At 38.3% G+C, this 24,790-nt stretch overlaps 1 protein-coding gene across 2 annotated transcripts in view; it reads right to left on the minus strand.

Annotated features, from left to right (window-relative positions):
• negr1 (neuronal growth regulator 1) overlaps window positions 1-24,790 on the minus strand; it is a 161,043-nt gene that overhangs the window by 35,518 nt on the left and 100,735 nt on the right. Inside the window, exons 5-7 of one of the 2 annotated variants that reach the window (XM_077584274.1) lie at window positions 19,462-19,582; window positions 15,612-15,760; window positions 2,778-2,819 (exon numbers count right to left, since the gene is read on the minus strand). In XM_077584274.1, coding sequence (XP_077440400.1) covers window positions 2,778-2,819; window positions 15,612-15,760; window positions 19,462-19,582 — 312 coding nt within the window. The remainder of the gene's footprint in view (window positions 1-2,777; window positions 2,820-15,611; window positions 15,761-19,461; window positions 19,583-24,790) is intronic. The other variant, XM_077584275.1, reaches the window with a different exon arrangement.

Below are 24,790 nucleotides of genomic sequence, written 5' to 3' on the forward strand. Positions count from 1 at the left end.
ACCATGAAATTGTCATTTGTTCTGCCAGCATTACATCAAATGAGAGACGGGGGTCGCGCCGGGTCTGCTTCTAGGCGCTGAGTATATTTGAACTTTTAATCGGCCAGAATCTCCATGGGTAATTATATTTGGTACGGGAAGCACATGCAGGTGAGTTCGTGCTTATCCCGGACAGTGTGTTCACATGGTGAAAGACGACACAATGGTATCAATTCATGAGGCTGGACAAAAAAGCCATGAAAACACATGATCACATCCATCATGCAATATGAATCCTCACATGAGGTATGCATGGAGGTGCAGGTGAATTGAAATGCTTGTGTTTAACATAATACGAAACTTTTCTTTATAGCTAATTTATCGTGTGGACTGTACGGTATATTCTGTCAAAAGTATCTACAAACTTATAATAGAGCTGCTATATGCTCTTATTACCTGTGTTCCACACCATGCACCACTCCAGGAATAGAATGCCAATTAGCAGCAGCATTATAAAGCATGCTTAAAAAATAATTAGCCCACCACACAAAGTCAGCCTCACCGATTGTGCCAGAAATCCCTTCTACTCAACAAACATAACAAATACTACTTATATTCTTTATTAAAATGTCTACAACAAACAAAGTGTCAGCTGCTGCACTTTGCAAATGTATTAAAATAATATCTGGCTCGGGTAAGTGTGGGGGGGGGGGGGGATCAGCTAACTTGGCTAAGCAGGCCACAAAAATTTGCCACTTTCATGTTTACTGCTTGGCCCATCAGTAACAAATATCTGACTTCCCTGGAGAACTACAAAACAATTAAAAAAAAATAAACGATGCTAAGTGTTTGGGGTAATTTCAAAAATAAAAAAGGACAAAAATAAAGATTTAAGTAATTACAGTAAAGTGAAACTCGGAGACAGGAACACGGCAATGAGCTAGCCTATTACGAACGGGTAACAACAACTCAGATTTTGGTGCTTTTTAAGAACATACGGCCCCAAAGCATCTTCCACTAAATTGTCGTGACTGGTTAAAGTTACTTTAGCTTCTCCCGCTAATTTAGCTTAGCATAGTTTCCTCTATTAACACATTGCTAAGGAGTGATCGTGAGTGTAAAGTGACTATGATTATTGTGGGCAATGTGAATGAAAAAAAAAAAAAAAAAGTAATCGATGGGATTATCAATAGGATAATCTATTCTAAAACGATTTTGTTAGTGGCAGCCTTATATCCGGCATTTTAAACAAGAAAACTATATAACTACATTCATTGACATAATTATAAGGTCAGACAAAGTCTTCAGGTTGAATCACCACCGTAAAATGAAAATCCACAAATCTTGTGAAACTTCTCCTCAATTAACAAATGAAGAACTAACCCTAACACAAGTGTTTTTTGCTATGCAATTGGCTTTTTTTTTTTTTTATGTATTTCTGATGCCACCATAAAAGGACCATTTATAGCAAAGAGGAGAAGAATCCATATGGCCGTGTAGGAACGTGGGGGGGACACGTCCTGGCAATTTAGCTAAAGCAACACCAGGTTGACAAAATGAGAGAACTAAAGTAACTATTCAGTCCTAATGTGAGGAGAATGTGAAGTACTAGCAGTCATCTCCCTACACAGCCTATGTTTCTAATAATTTCTTAAAATACGGGATTATTTCAACGTCTTATTATTAAAATTATGGAAACAGATGAGATACCACATGTTGAAGTTTGCAGGACTTTTTCATCGTATTTGTCTCGGTATTTTGTATTAGCATGCAGCACACCATGTTTTTGAGGCACTGAGAAGCGCCCCCAAAGGGTAGAAGCTCTGGTGGCCTGTAAATAAACATTGCCCACTTTGAATTAATTCACTCATTTCCTGTAAGAATACACACGTGCGGAATGAGTTGAACTTTTCCTCACCGCAGTGCTCCTTATGTGACATCTTAGCCTGTTCTATATTTCAAAGGCAAAAAACATCCGTAGCTAACGACAACCGCGCATTCCTTCCTGAACATTTCTGCATGTGGATGGTAATAAGCAGAAAAAAGATTACATTATGGAACCTTAAATCCATTCGAGACAGACAGAAGGGATTATTCTGGACGGCAATATGGAAGAGCACAGTGATGAGGGTGGGGGAGGAGGGATGACATTGACAGTGCACCACCAACAACAACACAAGCAGATCAGGGTGGCCGCAACACCACATGGTTGTTGTATAAAGAGATGGAACAGAAAGGGAAGGAAGGGAGAAGGATGTTACAGGATTAAGCCACGGAAAGAAAGAGGGATAAACGAAGGAGAAATACAAAGAGCGAAGAGATTCCATCTTCCAAACAACAAACCGAGCGCCTTTGCCACCATCAGCATCCTGCCTTTGATGTTTGCTACGTTGAACTAGCGCTAAGAAGCGAAGGGAGTGCTGCTGCCGGTCGTGGGAAAGCCAAAGAGAAGAGGGAGCCATCAGCATTATGAAAAGCATCTGGCCCCGAGGCGTATGGAACAGACACTTTGATGATGCTACCATTTACCTCACGCGGGGAAGTGAGGAGCAGGCGGAGGCGGCCTTGTGATGGAAGGGACACCCGTGTGGAGATGCTTCCAGGCTATCCAAGCCAACCAAAATGATAAGTCCCAAAAAATTGAAATAACAAATATAAAAAAATTAAGGACATACAACAAAGCTTTACACCCAGCAGGCATTGCAGCCAGCCACGATGGAGACGATATCGGTTCTCGTTAGTATGAGGAAGCGGACCTCTTCGCTAGGTTGGTGTACAGCACGGTGACATATACTGACCTGGCCTTGAGACAGCACTAGTGGTGGTGGGTTCAATAATTGCTACAGGGGAGGAGAGGGGGGAGGGAAAGGGGAGGGAAAGAGGACATTCATGTATTATTAACAGAATGGAGACCTAACGTAAAAAGGAACAAAAAAAAAAATAGAAGAGCATGCAAGGACAAAAAGGGTCAGCATCTCCGTGGTAAGATGCAACCTCCACATGCTCAAGACGTCCTGCGCCACAGGTGTGTCAGTCATGTTGATGCAAAAAAGAGCTTGGAAACTCGACACTGAGTGAAAATGTCAATCATAATGCATGCCTCGTGTGTTGAATAAACACCCATCTCTCTGATAGTTACAATTTTACACGTGCCTGTTGGTGGTCCTGCCTCGTGCAAATGAGCCATTGCTAACCCCGCCTCCCTCTACTGCAGGGCGGCTTAGCGTTACCATGACGACCATGGCAGAGCTATGGACTTGCTAAATAAAAAGCAAGCCCCTTTAAAGACAAGTGCATGGATTGTATTTTCACTCGTGGAGACAGCACTTCATCAACAAGCTGCCAAATGACACGTGTGCAGATGCATGCATTTGGCGCATGCAGCGGACACATTACCAAAGACAAATACCATATATTATATCATTAGAACACATTGGTCCAGCAGTGGTATGGCAGTGAGAACTCAGGAAAAACAATACAATCTATTTTTTTTTTCTTAACTCGCTCAGACGAGGCAGCCCGGGGTCACAATCTGATTAGCTTATGAACTTATATCAGGCTGCGCCACTGATGACATTTGGGAGATGACATCATGTAAATTCCAGAAATGTCCTGAATTGTGCGGTAAAATTACTTTTTTTTCATAGGGCAAGTTTTAAATGCCACATGTAGACACAAACGACAGCCAGACAAGAATTTGACAATATACAGGAAACTCTCAACTGCACGTTTTGACTTTTTAAGGTCAATTTTCCAATCTTCTTAGATGAGAGTATCTCAGACCATCAAGAAAGACACGACACAATGACAAAGCGATTGTTATAAACAACTACAATCCCTACACAATTCATCAATTCAACAGAAAGCAGAAATCAAGCCGAGAGTGTTCAATTTGGCAGCTTGGCTACTTTAGCTAAAACAGTATTAACTTAGCCTAACATTAGCCTCAAGGCTAGATAGCGGTTAGCAAAAGAATCTTATATTTCTGTCGTGTATATCCGTTTAACATAACACCACGGCAACAATCAACCGATCGAAAATGGACTTTACGTACAGTAGCTTAGCGACATTAAAGCTTACTTTCAATAAAGTGTACAGAACAAACATGGATGTTCGGACTAGGCATCAGGTCTGATCAGATCTGCTGATTAATGAAAATCACAATGTCCGTCTTTTCCTTGACAAGTATTTAGCTTTCTCGTGCAGATTCAAAATTGTTGCCAGTAAACGATGAAATGAGACTTTGTTCCTCCCATATGTATTGCTACATCCCAACACTGCACAGTAATTCCTAATTTCTTGACTTAAGCTACTAAATGTATCTATTCAAACATTCAGAAAGCACCGCAACAAAACAATACGCATACACAGTAAATTTTGTAGCGTTCATTTTACCCTGAAAAAGATAAATATATTCGGTCCCAGTCAAAACAGAGTAAACTTTATACTCGGAAGAGAGTAAAATATTCACACAAGCACACACACGCACACACGCTCACAGACACAAAACAGCAACAGTTGAGGAACTCATCATTGCATGACAGCTTTCTTATTAAAGTTCAGCTTTAGTGTAATCGTTTTTTTTTCTTAATGTTTTAATAATAATTGGTCATTTCTACACCTGTATGGAAGTTAAACTGCCTGTTAAAAATTTGGATTTTTCATATCGCTGCCACCGGGCCGAAGCATCGTAAGTCACAATTTGGCAAATTTCCTATTTTTTCAAAAATATATACTTTTGGTCAGTCCACACGCCATTTTTATGAATTATTGACCAATCAAAAGTGTTGAAAATGGCTTGTGCTCTTTGATGACGCAATGTTAATGAGTATATATATATATATATATATATATATATATATTAGGGGTGGGAATCTTTGAATTTCTCACGATTCCGATTTTTGGGTTTGCGATTGGATTCAAAATCGATTTTCGATTAAGAATGATTTTGGATTCAAAATGATTTGATTGACAATGATTTTTGCTTCAATCTGTAGATGTGCAAGGAATCGTAATGATCTACTCCAGTCTGACTCGCTAATTAGCATTAGCGTGCAACTCGCGGAACTTTTATCACTCAAAAGACCACCACTGCAAAAAAAAAAACGACTTTTATTGGAATAACTTGATCTTTTATTGGAATAACTTGATTGTGACTTTTTCCTTCTACTCTCTAATGTGGCTACAACTTAACAGCGTATCAGACCGTGTGGAACCACACTGCCCCTAAGTGGCCAAATCGGGTACAACATGAACAGCGCTCCAAATAAAGGCACACACAGACAAAGGCAAGACAGTATTAAAAATTATTTAAATAAAACCGATTTTGGGACATTTAAAATCGATTCTGAATCGTACTAAATGAGAATAGCGATTGTTATGAGAATATATATATATATATATATATATATATATATATATATATATATATATATATATTAAACAACTCATTTTTTGGGTCTCCTAAAAAGTGACAATTTTGTCAATCAGTAAGCAATTGTAGTTTATTCGGAACTCGGTCATTGACGTGAATGAGAATAGCAAGTGCTGATTATGGCCCTGAGTCCAGTCACTAATGGCTCACCGGTAAGCAACGTGCAGGTTATGCTGATTGTTTTGTTCCGCTATGCAGTTGGCACATGTGCCCACACTCAATTATTCAAACTCTTTGTACTTTCCACAAAAAATGTAAACTACTTTATTCCTTGAAGTTTGATGGCACAGGAGGAGCTTTTGTATCACTAGGGAAGCCATGGCAGCCTTGCTTGTACGTTACAATAAAAAGAGCACCATGTTTTTTGAATTTTGTATTAGGATGTTCCTTCTAAGCCAAGAGCTTATTCAAAGCTCTAATTTGAATGTGATTACAAATGAAGTTAGTATTCAACTTCTTCCATCTATAGTCTGTTTCTTTTGCTAATTAAAAAGCTGTATACTGACTTTGCTGACGTATATTCTAATAAGCAACCAACAATTAAGCCATCCATGCTTTCGTTTGATTTCATCATTCCTTTTTGAAGCAGAAAATTTGTAGGGATCAGCATCCATGTGACTTCTTTCTCCATAACGCATACGGGCGCAGGAGCAGGTCGAATACATCTTTCCTTCAATGAATGCTTCCACTTCAACCAGTCCTCCGGGAGCAGATATGTGAAGACAATTCCTTTTTAGTTCTTTCTTCAAACAGACAGACGAGGGTTATCTGATTAATATTTGAGCATGACTCCAGCTCTCAGACACTCAGTCGCTCCATTACTGTATGCTACAATGTCTTTCGACAGGCAAGCTCTGCCACTTGGATTTGCACATAGTCGTGGACAAGGCGTTTGTCGAGATGCACCAAGTGATAAAACAGCTTCATGAAGTTTTAATAGCTATTTCATTCATTAATTACTTCTCTGGACTATTTCCTTTGAACTGTATAATGTGCTTTATTGGACTTGGTTTATTCATCCTAATTCTAAAATTGAGTCATACATAAAGCCTGAACCATGAAATATATAAGAGAAAATTCAGATTCTTTGTAAATAGAGTATAAATATATATATATATATATATATATATATATATATATATATATATATATATATATATATATATATATATATATATATATATATATATATATATATATATATATATATTTGGGAATATCAACTTCCACATATGACTTTTGATTTGTGTCATATTTGATACATCCGGTCACAATGCTTTACATTCGTACATTTATAACTGTCAAAAATATAATAATAAACAGACATATCAAACATATTAGTATTCTCCAAAATCAGAAAGAACATTTCCCACTTAACTCATTCACTGCCATTGACGGCTATAGACGTCAAAAATTCATTTGAACTATTTCTATTAGTTTAAAAAAAATCCACTTTTGTTAACAAGTATGAAAACCTAGAAATGTTATAAAATGTGTGATTAATTGTGAGTTAACTAGTAAGGTAAAGGTCAATTTTTGCAGTCATGTGATTAATTATGATTACAAATTTTAATCGCCTGACGCCCCAAATTTTTAATAATGCTTTCTTTTCTTTTTTTAATTCATTCACTGCCGTTGATGGCTATAAACGCCAACAATTAATTTAAACTATTTCTATTTGTTTAACATTTTTTCCACTTTTGTTAACAAGAGTATGAAAACCTAGATTTTTTTTATTGTACAGATATCAAATTTGTGATTAATCGTGAGTTAACTATTGAAATCATGCGATTAATTACAATTACAATTTTTATTGCCTGTCGCCCCTAATTTTAAATAATCTTTTTTTTTTTAAATGAATTTATGGCAGTGAATGAGTTAATAAGTATGGGTGTCTCTCCTTTTTTGGTCGCTGGAAAAGCCATCAACTGGGTGATACTGCCCTCTAATGGATTACCCGTGCAATGCATGTGTCAGATCATGTACATCAAGGTATTAATGGAAAAAAATATTATACTCATGAAATAGAGGGCTCAAAATGTCTTGTATTTAAATATGATACGTTTGGCGTTATAGAGTTAAACAGAAAAAGAGCGTCAGCAAGAAGCTGTCCAGGATTACATTAGTGGAAGAGATTAAAAACAGAAATGAGCAATTGCAATGCAATTGTCACAAACATTATTTTAACATCTTTTCCTTGCAAAATATGTTTGAAATGATTTGCAACTAGGTCCTACATGTCATTTTTAATAGGGATGGGTGAACAGGAACTAGAAATTAGAAGAATAGAAAATTGCCTTTAATATCATGCAATTTTAAGAAAAAATGCTATATTGGGACATATAGGTCTTTGTTTTTTGGGGGAATTAGTATATGTATCAACAGCACTAGTGGTGTCGGTACTCAGTATCGGTGACTACTCAAGAGTTGAATACTGCTACTGATTACTGATACTGGTTTGAAAAAAAGTGGTCGAACATCCCGACATATGAACAATAATTTATCAATTATTTGTTCCCCCAGAATTGCACATGCCTAGTGGACAACATTAACAATCCATTAGAAAAATCGTATTCCAACCATGATCCAACTCCTCTGAGATGATTAAATATATATTTGGTGCTAAAGTCCGAGTTAGTTTCTCTGCGAGGTGTAAAATGATTCATTCTATGTCATTTTTAATTCTGCCCAGAGTGTGTATTGCCCTGCGGGGCATGCTCAGTCATCCTGGGATAAACGCCCCTTGCTTGAGGAGATGTTGCGGCGTGGGTGTTAAGTCTAAAGCCCGCTGGGTTGCAGCGTGAGCACATTGTCACAGCAACGTTTCCTCATCAAAGTGCAACTGAAAAAAAAAGTCTTAATGGCTTTTTGATTGCCTAAATATGTAAATTCAGGCATTCAAATGATACGTAAATGCTGCAATATTTTTAGTTTGCTTTTAGGAGAAGACACGCATTTACATGCCCGACATATGGGAGTGTTAAATTGCAGTCTGACAAACACCTGATCAACATTTCTTGACAAAATCAAACAAAAGGGAGTGAGTTCAAATATTGATGAGTTCAGCTTGCGGAACGAAGCAACTGTAGGTTTCATTTCCCACCTGGCTTCAATAATGATTTACTATTATGACAGTTCCTACTTTTTCACTGTCATCTCTTCTCCTTGACTCAGACACAATCACACGGCGTGAGCAAACAACATCACGTCAGACGAGGAGACATGTCCGAATGACACCTACATGTGCTGACTGATAGGTGTGACAAACAAACACAATGCTCATTAAACAAGTAGCCGGCAGTGACTCTCCTGCCTGGAGGAGACTGGGCGGTGATGGAGAGAAAGTGAGTTACTACTTTTTTCCTCATCAGTCTCTTCTGATTACTGCTTGGGGTGGGGGTGGAAGGAGGAAATGAAGGCAGAGGTATAGAAGGAGGAGAAAGCTCCACATGGGGCTAAGCCGATGTGGGCTGAGAGGATAAGAGCTTGACCAATTAAGCTGGAGGACTTCTCAGAAAATTGGAGAGAACAGCTGCACTTCTTTTCATCAAATTTTACTTCTATCCAGCACTTGAAATGGGAAATCGAACTGTAGTAAATGCAGTCACCCAAAGGAAAGAAGATAGACTAAAAAAATAAATAAAATAATGGCTACAATTTCCCCCTGTAGATTTATCTGGACACACCCACAAAGTGAGCATTGTTTTTTGTTTTGTTTGTTTCTCATTAAAAAAAAAAGTTTTTGTTTTTTTGGACATGCAATATGAAACATGTTATGTCAGCTCGTTAATGCTCTATATTTGTCTTTGTTGACAAGCATTAGCATTCAGTTTATACCAGTGTGTTTATGGAACAAAAGGATTTAAGCACAAAGGCTGCTGTAAAATCAGCAGGCTGCTTTTCTTTGCTCTTTCTTGAATGTCATTGAAATAACTTTTGATTGTTTACACACAGTTTTTTTTTTGTTATTAAACATATGCTACAGTTTTAGAATCTCAGTTAATGATCGGAAATGTCACAAGCGGTACACACAGTAGAGTCGTAAAAAACAAAAGTCGTCATACTCCTCCCAAGTTTATGGATCCAAACGGGAAGAATTAGTTTAAGTGTTGAAAAGTTATACATTTTTTTTCTTTAAAAAAAAAAAAGATCCAAGATCAAGGTGGAGCATTATACATAAGTACATGTGATTATGTAGACATTTACTGGTGTCAAGGCGTTGTGAAATTCATACCAATTGGATATCTTATGTCAATTGTAGTGCTTCACGCTCCACCCCAACTCTCCGCCGTGACTATATAGTATAATTTATCTAGTACAACTCTTCAGAGGAGCTCTAATTCCTTACACACACTCTGACAATGAGAGCACCACTACCACCTACTGTTGTGGATGTGCAATTATAATTTATCGTAGTATGGCAAAAAAATAAAAATTAAATAAAATGGGGTCACACCGCAGCTCCTCCGGCCCGCCCCCCTATTTGAGAAGGACTGGTCTAAAGTTCAAAACTTGTATATCGTTGGCGTCAAGCCAAAAACTCATAAGGCACAATTTAGTACATTTCTTTTTTTTTTCTCAAAAAATCTATACTATTAGTCAGTTTACACGTGTGTTTGTGTGTGTTATTTTTATTTTTTATTTTTTTACAATTTTTGACCAATTTAAAGTGCCAAAAATGGGTTGCTGTCTTTGGTAATGCAATGTTAATGGTTGAAAACAAACAAACAAACCGTTTTTGGGGTCTCCTGAAAAGTGGGGGCAGGGCTCCAAAGCGTCTTTTTGTTGTTGTTGCAATGTTGTGTTCCCAAAAAAATTCATTAGCTTGTGAATATTCTATCAAGTATGAGGGGTGGGGGTGACAATTAAAATATGAAAATAGAATTTTGTGAAAAACAAACAAAAAAATTGCAGATGTCATTTTAAGACCATTTCATTGAGCCCTAACAAAACTTTAAATAGCCAGCATTACAGTCACATAGCCCAAACGCTATACATTTGATTTGTAATTCATTTAAGACAGAAACCAGATCATGTTTCTTGCAACAATTGTTTTACAAGCCCAGCAAATGTGTTGACAGTCTGGAGGTGTACGATGTCCAGACTCACAGTTCATCTCATCAGCAATAATGGAAAGTGTTTTCCTGGGCTGATTTAAAGGTTGAGGCTAATAACATTCAGACATCTGAATATTAATAACCTTACAATGTCACAACTTATCAAGAATTGTGTAAAGCTGACGCCAAAGTACTGACCCTTTTGTATACTGACAGTATAAATGAATCATCAGAGCCTTCTCCACACAACAGCCATGTGCCGCTTCCACTTTAAATTCAAAGCAACGTATGACGCTTGGTCAAATATGCAAGCCTCGTTCCCCTTGCCATCTTGCTCATCAATGGCTATTGACTGGTTCTAAAATAGCTATCCAAAGTCACCTGTGGTCTCACCTCTGGATTCTGTTATTTGCATCTGGGTACCTGTGAGAGTGCACCACGGTGATTGCTTGCCATTCCTCATTAAGGGCGACAGCAGAATTGTCCTCTCTTTCATTAGTGGAGATCATGGGAGTAAAAAGGAGCCAGGGGAGACACTTTTTTGTGGAGGTGAAAGAAGAAAGGGGGAAGTGTGAGAAGATGAAATGGAATGAATAGGAGACAGGAAGGAGACAAAGGAAGGAATAAGAGAATCAGACAGAAACGGAAATGTGTGCCATAAAGACAGATAGAGGGATCAAGAATGAGTTAACTGAAGTTGTGGGCGATCGTAAAGGATTTCATTTCCACAAACTATGCTGAGGGTTTCGTCTTTCTTCCCTTCAGGCCTCACCGCCGTCCCATTAAGATCATCCATCGGAAGATCTGAGGCAATCTTTTGATGTTCTATGTGCATACACAAACAGGATTGCAGAGCGCTCCTTTGACAACAGAAAATGCTACAGAAATATACTTTTGTATCTGAGTCCCTGGCCTGCGAGTGACAATGTTATCATCTAAGGGTGCTGCGCAAACTGGTGAATAATTTAATTCACCTGTTCATATTTCAACAGCGAATACATTAAATTGATTTTTTTCCCCCTCTCATCCTAGCTCGACAATGTTGTTCTTCCATCCTTAACTGGCATCGCTCCTTGCAGCTTGGCAGGCGAATTAGGTGGACAAGATAACTGGATTCTGTATTTCAGGTCACATCTAACAGAGGCTCAATAACACATTGTTTGTAAAACACTGTAGTTGCTCCACTCTACTACCACACTCTAGTCATGCTCACACCTTGTCTCAATTAATTGGCGGGTGAATCATCCACTTGAAACGTGTAAGCCCCTGTCCCCAAACAGGCAGCTCCTTTTTTTCCCCTCAAGAGAAAAGCTCGGCAACTTGGTGCTAACTGTAATTATCTCAGTTCATAGTTGCTAGCATTGACACACACAGACTGTTAATTGTTACTAGAGGCGTCAAAATGAGTGTGTTAATTTTGAGGAATAGTAGTAATACATTTAATAATAATGCATACCTATAATTATGGAGGGTGGGGTCAAGTTGTATTGTACAATTTTAAAAATGTTACTTCATGTTAAAGATTAGATTGCTCTTAATATGAAAAGCTGTCACCAACGTCAATTGTGCCATCTAGTGGCAGAGAAATGATCTCAACACAAATCAATATCACACTCGTTTTTACATCTCAGTACATCTTTTCAATTTTAACTCAATTTTATGAATTATGAAATTACTGTATCAATGACTAAAAGATGCAGCCATATTTCTATTAGTTTAATTTCCCCCCAGTTGTATGTTGACAAGAGTATGAAAACGTAGAAAAAAATATTTTATTTTACATTTTATTGTACATATAGAACAGATATATAATTTGCGATTAATCATGAGTTAACTATTGTTGGCATGCGATTAATTATGATTACAAATTTTAATCGCCTGACACCCCTAATCGTTACCAAATAAAGGTTACGCCAAATGGAATACGCCAAATTCTAATTCGGCAAATCACATTTGTCATTCGTTGACGGGGGAAGGGAGTGCGCAAGCCAGCTGGGAAGATGCCCTGATTGATATTCATTGAAGGGAAGAGCAAGAAAATCCTAGTGACCTGCCACATCTATAAAGCACTGGCCCTGCACAGCAATTAGTCTAAACCGGTGTCAACACAAGTAAATACGCCAAAAAGAGAAAATGTCTGAATTGGACCCAATTCCACATTTTCCCTCCCACGTGTATTGTGACTCAGTATTACTAGGTCTCGGCTGCGAAAGGGGAGCAGATGTGTTCAATTTGTACTGGTCAGTGGAAGTTCAATATGGCACCTCATGGTTCTCTGGGGCGCTGAAAAATAGAATTATTGCTCTCTATATAAAAGTCCTCGGCTATAAGAAGATTTCCAGCACACTGGACACTGAACTGCAGCACAGTGGTCAAGACCATACAGCACTTGCAAAGGCCAGAGAATAGGCCTCGTCATAGTCGTCCAAAGAAGAGGACAGTGGTTGTCTTTGAAAAACAGACATAAAGCACTGCAGGCACTGCTGTAGAGGATGAAGGGGTTGGGGAGTCAGCCTGTCACTGCTCAGACCATACGCTGCACATTGCATCAAATTGGTCTACATCAATTTCTAATCCTGGTCTTCGAGGGCCGGAGCCCTGCAGGTTTTAGATGTTTCCATCCTCCAACGCATTTGATTCCAAAGATCAGGATCGTTATCAGGCTTTTGCAGAGCCCGTTGATGAGCTGATTATATGAATCAGGTGTGTCAGAAGACGGACACATCTAAAACCTGCAGGACTCCGGCCCTTGAGGACCAGGAATGAGGTACATTACAAAGTCTTCAAACAGTTTGCTGAAAGTGGACAAATTAACTTGAATTACCCGTAGCATGTACTTTGGGTATGATCCCGCCCCTTTGTAAACTGGATCACAAGGCAGAATTCCAACATGACACTGATATCAAACACAATTCCAAGAGGTCCACTGCCTTGCTAAAGAAGCTGAGGGTAAAAGTCATGTCGTATGTCTCCATACCTAAAACCCAAATTAAGAGTATATCCACCAGCTCTGTGATGTCATCATGGAGGGGTGGATGAGGATTCCAGTAGCAACATGTTAAGCTCTGGTGAACTCCACACCCAAGAGGGTTAAGGACGTGCCAGAAAATAATGGTGACCACAAAAAGTATTGACACTTTCGGGACAATTTGGACATTTTCACTTAAGAGTGTACACAATTTGTTGAGACAGTACATTTCCACAGTTATACAAGCTGTACACTAATTAGTTCACCTTGTGTGCTGTCCAATGCAATGATATACATAATACATCTCATAATACAACTCGGCAAAAAAAATCCTGTAAAGCTGAATAAAGATGATTCTGATGAAATACTCAATGCCAGTCAGGGAACCTTGAGCCTCTTATGACTCTCAATCAGGCATGCCATTTTAGTTCACTATTGTTTGGAAGATAAATTAATCTATTTTGAAGGGTATCAGGGTCACGCCACGCTCTTTGTTGTGTGCTACTGATTCAAAGTTTTGTCGTCCTCGAATGAGGTTAAGGTTTTTTTCTGATATATTGCAGAGCTATTCTCAGTGATTCATTATTGTAGATCTTGCTAAGATGATATTCCAGTATTTGTCAGACAGTTTTCATAGTTTTGTATTTTCCTCTGCAACAACCACATTGGTCTCTGCCACTTCTTCCAACATCTAAAGGGATAGACTTATCTGCACCACCCTTTAATGGACACTGTCTAGACAAATTACTGTGGGCGTATAGAGCAGAAAGATGTTCAATTATATTCTAGGTGTGGGCTTTCTACGCATCCAGGCTGACTTCTGTATCAGGCTTTCTTATTTGAGAAACATTTGGGACTTTCTACAAGAAGGGATGTGCCTGTGTAGGAAGGTTAAAGGTTTTTCCAAGACCCTTTTTAACGACAATTTCAATCAAATATAACGTGTGTTGTTTTTGTTGTTGTTGCCATATTCCTGTCGATCCTATTGGTTGATAGACTTTTTTGTTTGTGATAACCTTTAGGGATAGAAATTGTAGGCGCAGCCAAGGCATTGACGGGTTCTAGTTTTGTGACCTCAGTATTACGTATCTGCTTTTTTCAGATGATGTGGTGCTGTTGGCTTCATCAAGCCAAGTGTAAAGTGGTTGGCATGAGAATCAGCAACTCCAAATTAAGGTGGCTCGGGCATCTTGTGAGGATGCCTCCTGGATGCCTCCCTGGTGAGGTGATAAGGGCACGTGCCACTTGGGAAGAGGTCCCGGGGATGACCCAGGGCACGCTAGAGATACTGCTTCCCGTTTGGCCTGGGAATGGCTGGGGGATGAACGAAGTGGCTAGGGAGAGGGAATTCCCTGCTTAAACTGCTGCCCCCGCAACCGTTGAATGAGCAGAAAAGAATGGATGGATGATTTTCCAATCAGGTAATTTGTCAAAATTATTAAGATGAGATATATTTTATCCCCACGTTACTTCACCCACGCCTTTGTGACAAAGATTTAAGAAGTCTCGTCTGTCATAAATTATGGCATAAGTGTGTCTCAGTAGGTTTTGTGTGTTAATATAGAATTCAAAATGTGTTATTTGCAGTGTGTGGTAGTCTCTTAACGTGTGTAATAACTATTCTTGTGATGTAGTCTGGCAATTTGTGCACCAGCAATTTGACTTTTGGCCTCCTCCACCTTTTGAACCCAGTTTGATATCTTGGAAAAGTATCGAAGATATGAAAGGGTTGACTTGCAGTCTTCTCTCGCGGTCTGGGTCAGACTGCCTTCTCAGCATTCCGCTTAACATCGCTGACCTGCGTGCTGCAATTGTGCTCATCTTTCCGTGAAGCTAAATGTCTATCAATGCTCATGCAAATACTGAATTTCAAAGCAGAACCACAGCAACACAGACAAGATATGTACAAGCAGCAAGAGTGGTGACTTCAAAAGAATAAAAGCAAAGAGTTGGCGGGTGAACGCGCACTGACTGCTTGGTGCTGAAAGTAACAAGAAAATAAGGCAATGCCGATGAGGATATGTGGGCACTAAGTTGCAAGAGGGCTTCCTTCTGCGTTTCGAAGTGCTCCGGTTTAAATGCTTCCAAGGTCACAAAGCGCCTTGGGCAGCCACCAGGACTCTTCAATACCCCAGCACAAGAAATCAAGAAACTCCGGTATAACGGTACTTACGGATGAGAGGCACACTGGCATTAGCGGTCCCAAGTTTATTGGTAGCGACGCATGTGTAATTCCCGTAACGATCCTCTGTCATGTTGGTCACCGTGAGGACTGATCTGGAACTGAGACTCTTGATGTCGATGCCCTGGCCCTTAATAATCCTGAAAATGGAGCACAATGCCAACACATTAAGCCTTTATTTCTCACCCGCACGCACAGAAAATGTCAAGGGGGAGGAGAGAGGTGTCAAGGACAGTACAAATGTTTGTCATCCTGACACTAAGCAGCACTTCAATACCCTCTTCAGCCATCGAGTTATTCCTTGGGGTCTCACGTATGAAGCCTTGAAAAGGAAGGTGGAACAGCTCAGATGCGTACTACTTTACATGATAATAAATTGTTTTTATGCTGTGCTGTGTTATGAAATCAACACACATGTATAGCTTGAGTGAGTCATTGGAATTATATTGAACATCCTGCAGAAATGAACTCTTTCTTACATGATAAATGTTGATTATAGGATTTTAGAAATTATTACATCTCAGATCATCGCAGTTGGAGACATTTTATTATTTTGATGACATTGATAATTTAACTTGTGAAACTTTTTATGGTGATCTTTTCTGGGCATCACAATAGTAAACACTATACATGAACACTCATAATAAAAAGCAACAATTTGTTGAGATTAATTGACTAGATAATGCCATTTTATTATCTGTTACTTTCATAGTCTACTTCTATCTTATGCACTGATTTGCTAGCTAACAGCCAAACTGATAGTGACCATCACTATCAGCCGACACATTTTGCATCCTGCGACTGAAGGCCCATCCATTTAAATCATATCTAAAAATCACAATGAAGCAAACATCTCAAAATTTTTGTGCAATTCTTAATGTTACTTTTTACTTAGGTTTGTTCCTGCTTTTATTATTAATGTGTTGGGCAAGATTCCGAATATGTGTGTATTACATTTTATGAAACCATGACTGTGGATGGTATGTTCGTATTTATGAATGTTCATAAATTGGATGTTTGTATCTCGGGAAACTGTGGGATTTAATAGTTTAATTTCAGAAATTTAAGGATTAAAACATGAATATTTTTCAATGCAAATGTTTTAAAATATTTTAAATGAAAACAATCCAGTGCAAAAAAAAAAATTCAAAACATAATTATAAGTGCTTATTAGCAATAGACAATTATTGGTCGGGCCGATTATCGGTGCCGATTTTCAACATTTTGATCAGCCTTTTTGAAGAATCATACGGTCGAAAATAGATCAATTTAAAACTGAGTTAGCGTCAGGGAACTATTTATTATTTGAATTTTTAGTTAAGTTTTTAAGAGATGCTGACCCTGGGAATGCTCTGCTTTTGTTTGAAATTAAAACTAAAATAAATACAAATTTGGAAAACTATATTTACTGTAGAAAACAATAGGGAGCTATTTATTGACTAAAGATTTTGAAGAAAGAAAGAACAAAAAAAACTCCAATATTTTGCACATCTCAATAAGTTGTTTAATGAAAAATATGTTTATGTGTTTTAGTTAAAATTAATATTGGCTCCAAGTACCGGTTATCAGCCTCCTTGACTACTAATAATCAGTAAAAAACAAACCCAAAAAACCATAACGGTCTATCTCTAGTTATTATTTTATGTGACAATCATTTGTTTTGGACTACATTAAAATGTATGCAATGCATTATTAAGTTTCCTGCATCTGCATTTTGAACTGAACCTCTTTAACTTTTAAGGAATGACTCCTGTCATAATCCATTACATACCCCACAGAGCAGGCGTGTTGTGTCCACTATATTTACTGTGTCTGCCTCATCAACTTTGAGAGCTTTGCTTTGCTTACAGAATGACGAACTCTGACTTAAACCACTTCATCAGACCTTCCTCTATGTCAAGCGATGTCCCATGGTGAAATCCTCCCCAATAATCTTGATGCCGGTAGTCTCCAAGTGAGTTGGTCTCTTTTTTTGAGTCAACATTAAACAAGTCTGCCATCTCCTCATTCAGATTGAAAGCACAACCACCCAGAAATACACACGCAAGACTCCCTTCACCTCCATTCAAAGCTGTGACACATCATGAAAAGGAGTTTGTCAAAGACTATTACGCTTTTCCAGCAGTGGCAAACTGGCAGCAGCTGATGTTAAGGCGGTAAAACACACAGACAAAAAAAACACACTGAAAAGTGGCCCTCAATTTCTCCTATTTGGTTGTGCTGTACAGATGCTAAAGCTATTGTTCAGTGTGTTGAACAATGAAGACCACGTACTTATGCCCTTTAGCTGACAGTAAATTAAAGTATCACCATGTAGGAAGTCATCAAAAATCAAAGTCTTTGACTCAAAAAAAAAAGACTAGAATCCTGGCAGCTTGACTCCTTAGCAATTTAAAGGAATTGATTCCAGCCCATAATTACAATTAGCACAGCATGAGCCGAATATTGAAGATGCGCTCACCAGAAGTGGTTAAATGGTGGCTAATGCTGGTCTTTCCTTTTTAATCCAACAACACTTGAATGTAAAATGACTGATGTATATGCAGAGATTGATTCAAGAGCATTGCCAGAGAACGTTTCATTAGGATTCAAGGAAACATTTATGTGGGCTATCCGTAGCAGCCAGCCAAACAGAATGACCATTTTCCTTCTGAGGGATAACAGATAACAAAGCCACCTCTCTTTAATTATGCAAATGTATTGCCTGTAACACTTTATAATCTTGTTGTTATCAGTGATAAAATACTGGCAAAGTTTCAACTGCTACTTCAAAAAACATTAGACAGCCTGTGCATCTGAAAGAAACAGGGATTATTTATAAACATTATGCGTGCACCATAATATATTTACAGCAAATGGTATTAACACAGGATTAAAAATAAATTAAATATTATTGATCAATGATTGAGAAAATACTATTGATATGAGTGTGTCACATACTAGGTATCGATACCCGGTCTTATTTAACTCATTTGCTCCAAAAAAAAAGGATTCAAACGTTCTATTTTAATATACTTCCATGGTCCCAAAAACATATTTATATGTTTTTTTAATGTTTTATTTTTTTTTAATGATAGAGCTTTGATGCAGCCTCTGACCTGAAGAGGTCGCTTAAAGCAATGGTAGTTATTAGAAAAAATGGCCACCAGGTGGCAGCAGAGTATAGGAGCTTAACCAGGGCTATGTTGCAACAAGCTCTTTTTGCCAGTGTTTTCAACAGGTTTGTGAATAATGATGAAAATTAGCTATATTCTAATGCTAATTGCTGCAAAACGGAAACAGATACAAATATACTTTTTTTTCCTGACAAAAGAAGAGACTCTAATCGTGTTCCATGTTTTCATAGCAATAGAACACAATATTCTGTGGGCCTTGCAAAATCAGTCAAAATCTAGTAAAGCAGCCGGGAGCAAAGGGGGTTGCTTAAGTGATAATGGCTGGGAGTAAATTAGTTAATTACCAATTAGAAGAATGGAAAATTGCCAATAAGTTCATGCAATTTTAGGGTAGAAATTTAATAAAACATTTATTTTTATTTTTTTTTGGGGGGGGGGGTGTATGTATCAAAAGTACTAGTGGTTATCATTACTTGTATCGGTTACTACTAAAGAGTTGAGTACTCGTACTGATGATCCGTCTGAAAAAAAGTGGTATCAAACATCCCTATTACAACCCTGTTTGCTGAAGCCCACTTTATAACGACTTTTTTTGAGGCAGTGAAACCCCATAAGAACCACTTTTGTGTCTAAATTAAAGGTGCGACAGAGGACAGACTCTGTTGCGGAACAACTGAAACACGCTCATTCAAGTGACCATCGATGCCATGGCAATCTCTGCTCACCTTTTCTCGCCTTTGAACCACTCAAATGTTGGCGAAGGCACAGCAGCTGCCTCGCACCTCAGCAGAGCAGTGCGTCCCAAACCAACACCATGGCTTTTCATCTCATGAATGGATGGGGCAACTGGAGAAAACAAAGACAAACATGTTAGACAAACACATTTCTATTGCCCTTAAAAATGAGACACTAAACTGGGTGTTTTTATTGGGGGAAAAAAAATAAGAAATGACAGCCTTTAGTACAGCAGTCAATGTTCACATTTTGCAAAACTTGTAAAAGAGGCAGAGCTGAGGAGGGGAGAGGGCATCCGTCGCCAATGTTGGGAAAATGAAATGACTTGTACTGGATGGCGATAAATGGCTTAATGGGAGTTCAAAGACTCAATAGCGGTGGCAGGTTCTGTGAATGCAAAATGAGGCTTCTATTATGTGAAGAAATGTGAAGGAAATCTCAATTCCATTGTGAAGGCTGCCACACATGTAGTGAATTTCTGAGGCAAGCCATGGCTTTGTGTTCCAAATATTTACACTGCTTAGAGGAGAGACAACCTTTAAAAAATGGAATTCACAATTTGTGCAATGACAATAAAGAATCGATTCTAACAGCAGTTTCTTTTTGTCCTCTTTAGGATAAAACGTGTAACATCCGCTGTTATTAATTTAACATGCAACAACAGCTAGAACTGGATGGCCCTTATCTGTGGAACGGAAATGTTGTTTTTTTTAATCCTCAATGTCCTCCTATAGGGCTTCACAAACCACTTCAAGAGAATGAGATCAAGGGCCATATTCCTAAAGATTCTTAGTGCAAAGAGTTGCTACTAGTGGCCAAATTCTATGAAAATTCTCAAAATCATGATAAAATTTCTCTAGAATTGAAGGGAAGATCTAGTAAAGCTGTTCATTATGAATCCTAGCTCTTAAGAGAGCTTCTAAGGTGAGATATGTTAAGAGCAATGAAGAGGACTTTTAGGAGTTCCTTAAGCAGAAGACAAAATGGTGGACAGAAGAGGCAGGATATACGTATTTTCTCCAAACACTGGATGACAGTGAATTAATGAAACAAGCCATTTTATCCTTGTTCATAATTAAACTGAATTACAATGTTGAAAGTGCAAAAATAACCAGTATGGCAATTAATATAATTAAATAAATATAACTCAGTATGTGAATACTGTGCAAGTGGGCCTAAGTTTTCACACATTTTGTAGGACAATTTTAAAGATTACTTACTATTCATTTATGATCATTTTTATGAGAAATATAATTTTCAATTACACAGTATCCATAAGATGAGGTCCTGTATTTGTCCCTTGTGATTTTGTCAGTTGCTATGGTCCTGTATTTGACATCCTTACTTTGTCATATATGCCTTTATTCTGTTATATAGAATTGAGCATGGCCCTAGCTAGAGCTGCTCAGTGACACGTTTTTTTGGTCAATGGTTTATACGTCAAGGTTTCTTCAAGTACTTTCTTTGAGGCCATCTGCATCCAACCATGCTTGCTGTGATTACTTAGTTTTTTTTTGGATATAAAAACTGTTGTTAACTTCCGTGTCATGTCTGCTTTTGTGTCGGAAGTCTGCACCTCAAGTGAGGCTATAGTTAAATTGATAGAATTGACGGTACATCATTTGCCCATTAACACCAAAGGTTTATTTCTATATAGCTTTTAGGATCAACCAATCACAGTTAAATTGTAGTATTTGAGGGAAATTGATAAAATTAGTAGGATATAGGGTGTTTTTCCCCTTTTCTTTATTCCTCTTTGACAGAGTGAAATCACACTCCATGGTCGGTGGTAATGCACCATGAATTGAGTTGTTTGTCAGGTAACAACCAAGGCAAATCAATCACAGCTTTTGAAACACCTTCTTACTAAGGTAGAAGTTTCTGCCCATTTGTTGTTCAAAGTTTTTCAGAGAATGTTCTGAAATCACCCCTAAGCTAAGACTCCTTGCTAGGAATTTCTATCTTAACCCTGGAGAACCCAAGAACCCTTTTCTTCTTTGGAAAATTATGAATTATACATTAAATGACTGCTATAAATTCACTAAACACCAAAATATACGTTTTTTCAATTTTAACCCTTTTTTTTAACTAGCTCAGAGTTGCTAATTTATCAAAATATATATATAAAACATACTCCTAGGCATTCTGCAACATGATATGAAATAGATTAACAAAAAACACACAATTTTACCATCTGATGGTTTGCTGAGAAGATGGTTTTGTTTGGATTGATTTCCAGCTCAACAAAACAGCATGTTGCCAGCCATCTTGTCACCACCACTCTGGTTCATGTAAGTGCAATATTCATCCACTAGATGGCCCCATGCAGGGGTCAGAAGTGGCACTCTGGACTTTTGAAGTTAAATTTGTAAAAAAAAAAAAAAGGTCTTTGTTATTTGAGTAGCAGAATTTATAGGGGCCAAATTTGACCCCGTGGGTTCTCCAGGGTTAAGTTAGGAGCTCTCTGACAGGATTCTCAGAATCTGTAGTAAGACGTGCCCGGATCTTTACATACAGTGGTGATATTGGTGAATGTTGCTGGATATGTTGCTCAAAGTGGAAACATCTGAAAAAAGAAATGTAGGACGGATGAAGAGTGGAATGTGGACTTCATCCACAGGGTTAGCTCTCTGCTAACCTGTAACAGTTTATAGACAGCTGACAGATGAGGTGGGATGCAAGAGATGTGTGCAGTTTGAGAAAGATCCATGTGGACTGTGATCACATAGGAGAGGCCGAGGGAGGTGACAGTGTGCTCTGTGATGATGAATTTCCTTCCACCAACTTTCTGCTGCAACCTAATGAACACACTCGTGTGACTTGAGTCTGCTGCTTTTCTGCCCTTGCATGTGTGTGCCAATTATATGGCTCCTTCCGCTCTTTCAAGGCTGGGCTGACTAATCTGAAAAACCTGAGGTGGTCATTCAAGTGATGGGTTCGGCTATGGCTTTTCCTATTCATTTATCACTGTAGGAAATGTTAGATGCCATGCTGTGGGGTAGCGCCAGAATTTGACTGCCTTTCCGGGCTGGCTGTGCGCGTAGATGGGTGTGCAGCCTTTAAGTGTGCATACCATTATTAAAAAAGTAATGACCCGATTCAAATTCTCGCCCACTCAGTTTGAATCCTTCGTCGTAATCACACCCCACTATCAACTTGGAGAAAAATAAACACATGCACATGGTCTGTCTGTGAAGAGAATATACTGCGTAGTATCCAAAGTGGTAACATTTTACATCACGTTTACTGGCCCATGAAGCAAATGTTGCAAATGAAATAAACAATTAGCATTGATCGAGAGCAGAGAAATATTAGGCAGATAACAAATAGGACAAAATCAATGCCTTAGTAGGTTCTCATAATCCTCCACTGACGTTCTCATGCGGCACCATTGATTATCTGATGCCTTCTGTTTCTCTTGTTTGATGAGTATAGAGGCAAGTTATTACAATTTTTTTTTGTGAAAGCTACACAAAATTGCACACCAGTTAGACTAAAAATAATCAATTCATGTCGCAATATTGTCCTTGAAAAAGAATCACGATTAGGGATAAACATGAAAAGTCCATTGCTTTTTTTTGGGGGGGATGGCGATCATTTTATGAATTAAAGTTATGTTGCGTACATGTAATTCTATCACAAATATTTAACATTCTTATGCACAGTGTAATTGCATCTACATCTTACAAACAAATACATGGGAGCAATAAATTGAGGCCGGACAAAAAACAAAAAAACATGAACATAAAAGGCACAGTTATTCAATGTGTTTTTCCTTTGAAGTAAGTGAAGAAAAGAGAATGTTATACTTTTCCAAAATAATAATAGTATATCACTGGCATCGGGCCGAAACCTTGTATGTCCAAAATAGTCACTTTTCCCTAAAAATGGCACATCCGTTCAACCATTAACATTACAACGTCAAACAGAGAAAGCGATTTTCAACACTTTAGATTTGTAAATAATTTGTAAAAGTAACAACCACACAGGTTGACTGACCATTCTTATATTTTTGGGGAAAAATATGAATTTTACCAAATTGTGATTTATGAGGTTTTGGCCTTGACGCCAGCGATATGCAAATGTAAAGACGTATCTGTCAAATGCTTTAAGATTTTGCATTCCAGTGAATTTCTAAAGTAATATTTAGGTTTATAGACTCTCAGTGTATAACTTCACATTGATGAATTTGTCCAACTCGAGAACAAGTATTCCACCCTAATAGTACTGGATGTTAAGCTGCCAAAACAGATGAACAGAAAACTAAACGTGAAAAGAGAACTGCTTCATGTTGGTCGTTAAACTTCTCAATCCATTTTCAATACCCCTTAGCCTTATTGGGGTCATGTATGTGCTGGGGTCAACCCTAGCTGACTTAAGTCTTGCCATTTATACCAAAATAGATGATGTGGCTGTTTTTCTCAGAAAATTTGCTTTCGTCATTAGGATAAATGTCCTAATTATTATAGTTTTCTTTCATCTCACCTGTCTGAGTTTTCAAGGTGGACTGCATCAAAGATCCTAAAAAATAGATTTCTCAGTGGGGTACGTGAATCTGATTTAGCGTTTACTGATCCAGTGAGGGACTGAGCATATATATTACCTATTATCTTCTCTTTTATCAAGGGCACCTTACATAACTGTTTACCACACAAGGTATCTAATCTACCCATTAGAAGAATTCATAACAGTTCAGGCAAAGAAAGATTCTGCTCACCATTTTTGGAACTGCCTTTAAAAAAACACCACAGGCTAATAGGTGGTCCAGTGTACATGCATTCCAATTCAATCAAATCTTTCAAATTAGGTCCTGTCACTCAGTTCAGTGAAGAATGATCACACCTATAAAAAACTCTCCTGTCTGATAATTCCAATTTCAACTTGATGACATGCCTTACATCATCATGTGACGCCAAATACGCTTTCAGCGCTTGGGGAGAAATGCAAAGTAGTGCACTAAAATTCCTGAAAGTCCAATAAGCCAGGTAATTTAGTGTCCTGAGAATGCTGTGGTAGTGCTGTAAATCATGCTTGGATTCATGGCGACGCCACCAGATTGGGGTGAGGGGTTGGGACGGAGAATAGCAAACACACACACACAGCAGAAAAACGTGGCCTCCGTGGTACTGCTCGATGACAAATGGCCAGTTGCGGGTCGATTACAAACCAAATTCCCTTGCATCTATATTATGCTGAGCTTGTCGTCTAAACAAATGCAAGGTCTCCAACTGTGCATCCCTGCAAAGTGAACAAAACACCCGCATGTTAATGATTAGTAAAATGCTTGACCCTCAATGTAATATTCATGGCCAGGTCGTG

This window comes from Vanacampus margaritifer, chromosome 13 (genome assembly GCF_051991255.1).
Source record: "Vanacampus margaritifer isolate UIUO_Vmar chromosome 13, RoL_Vmar_1.0, whole genome shotgun sequence".
NCBI classification, from domain to species: Eukaryota; Metazoa; Chordata; class Actinopteri; order Syngnathiformes; family Syngnathidae; genus Vanacampus; species Vanacampus margaritifer.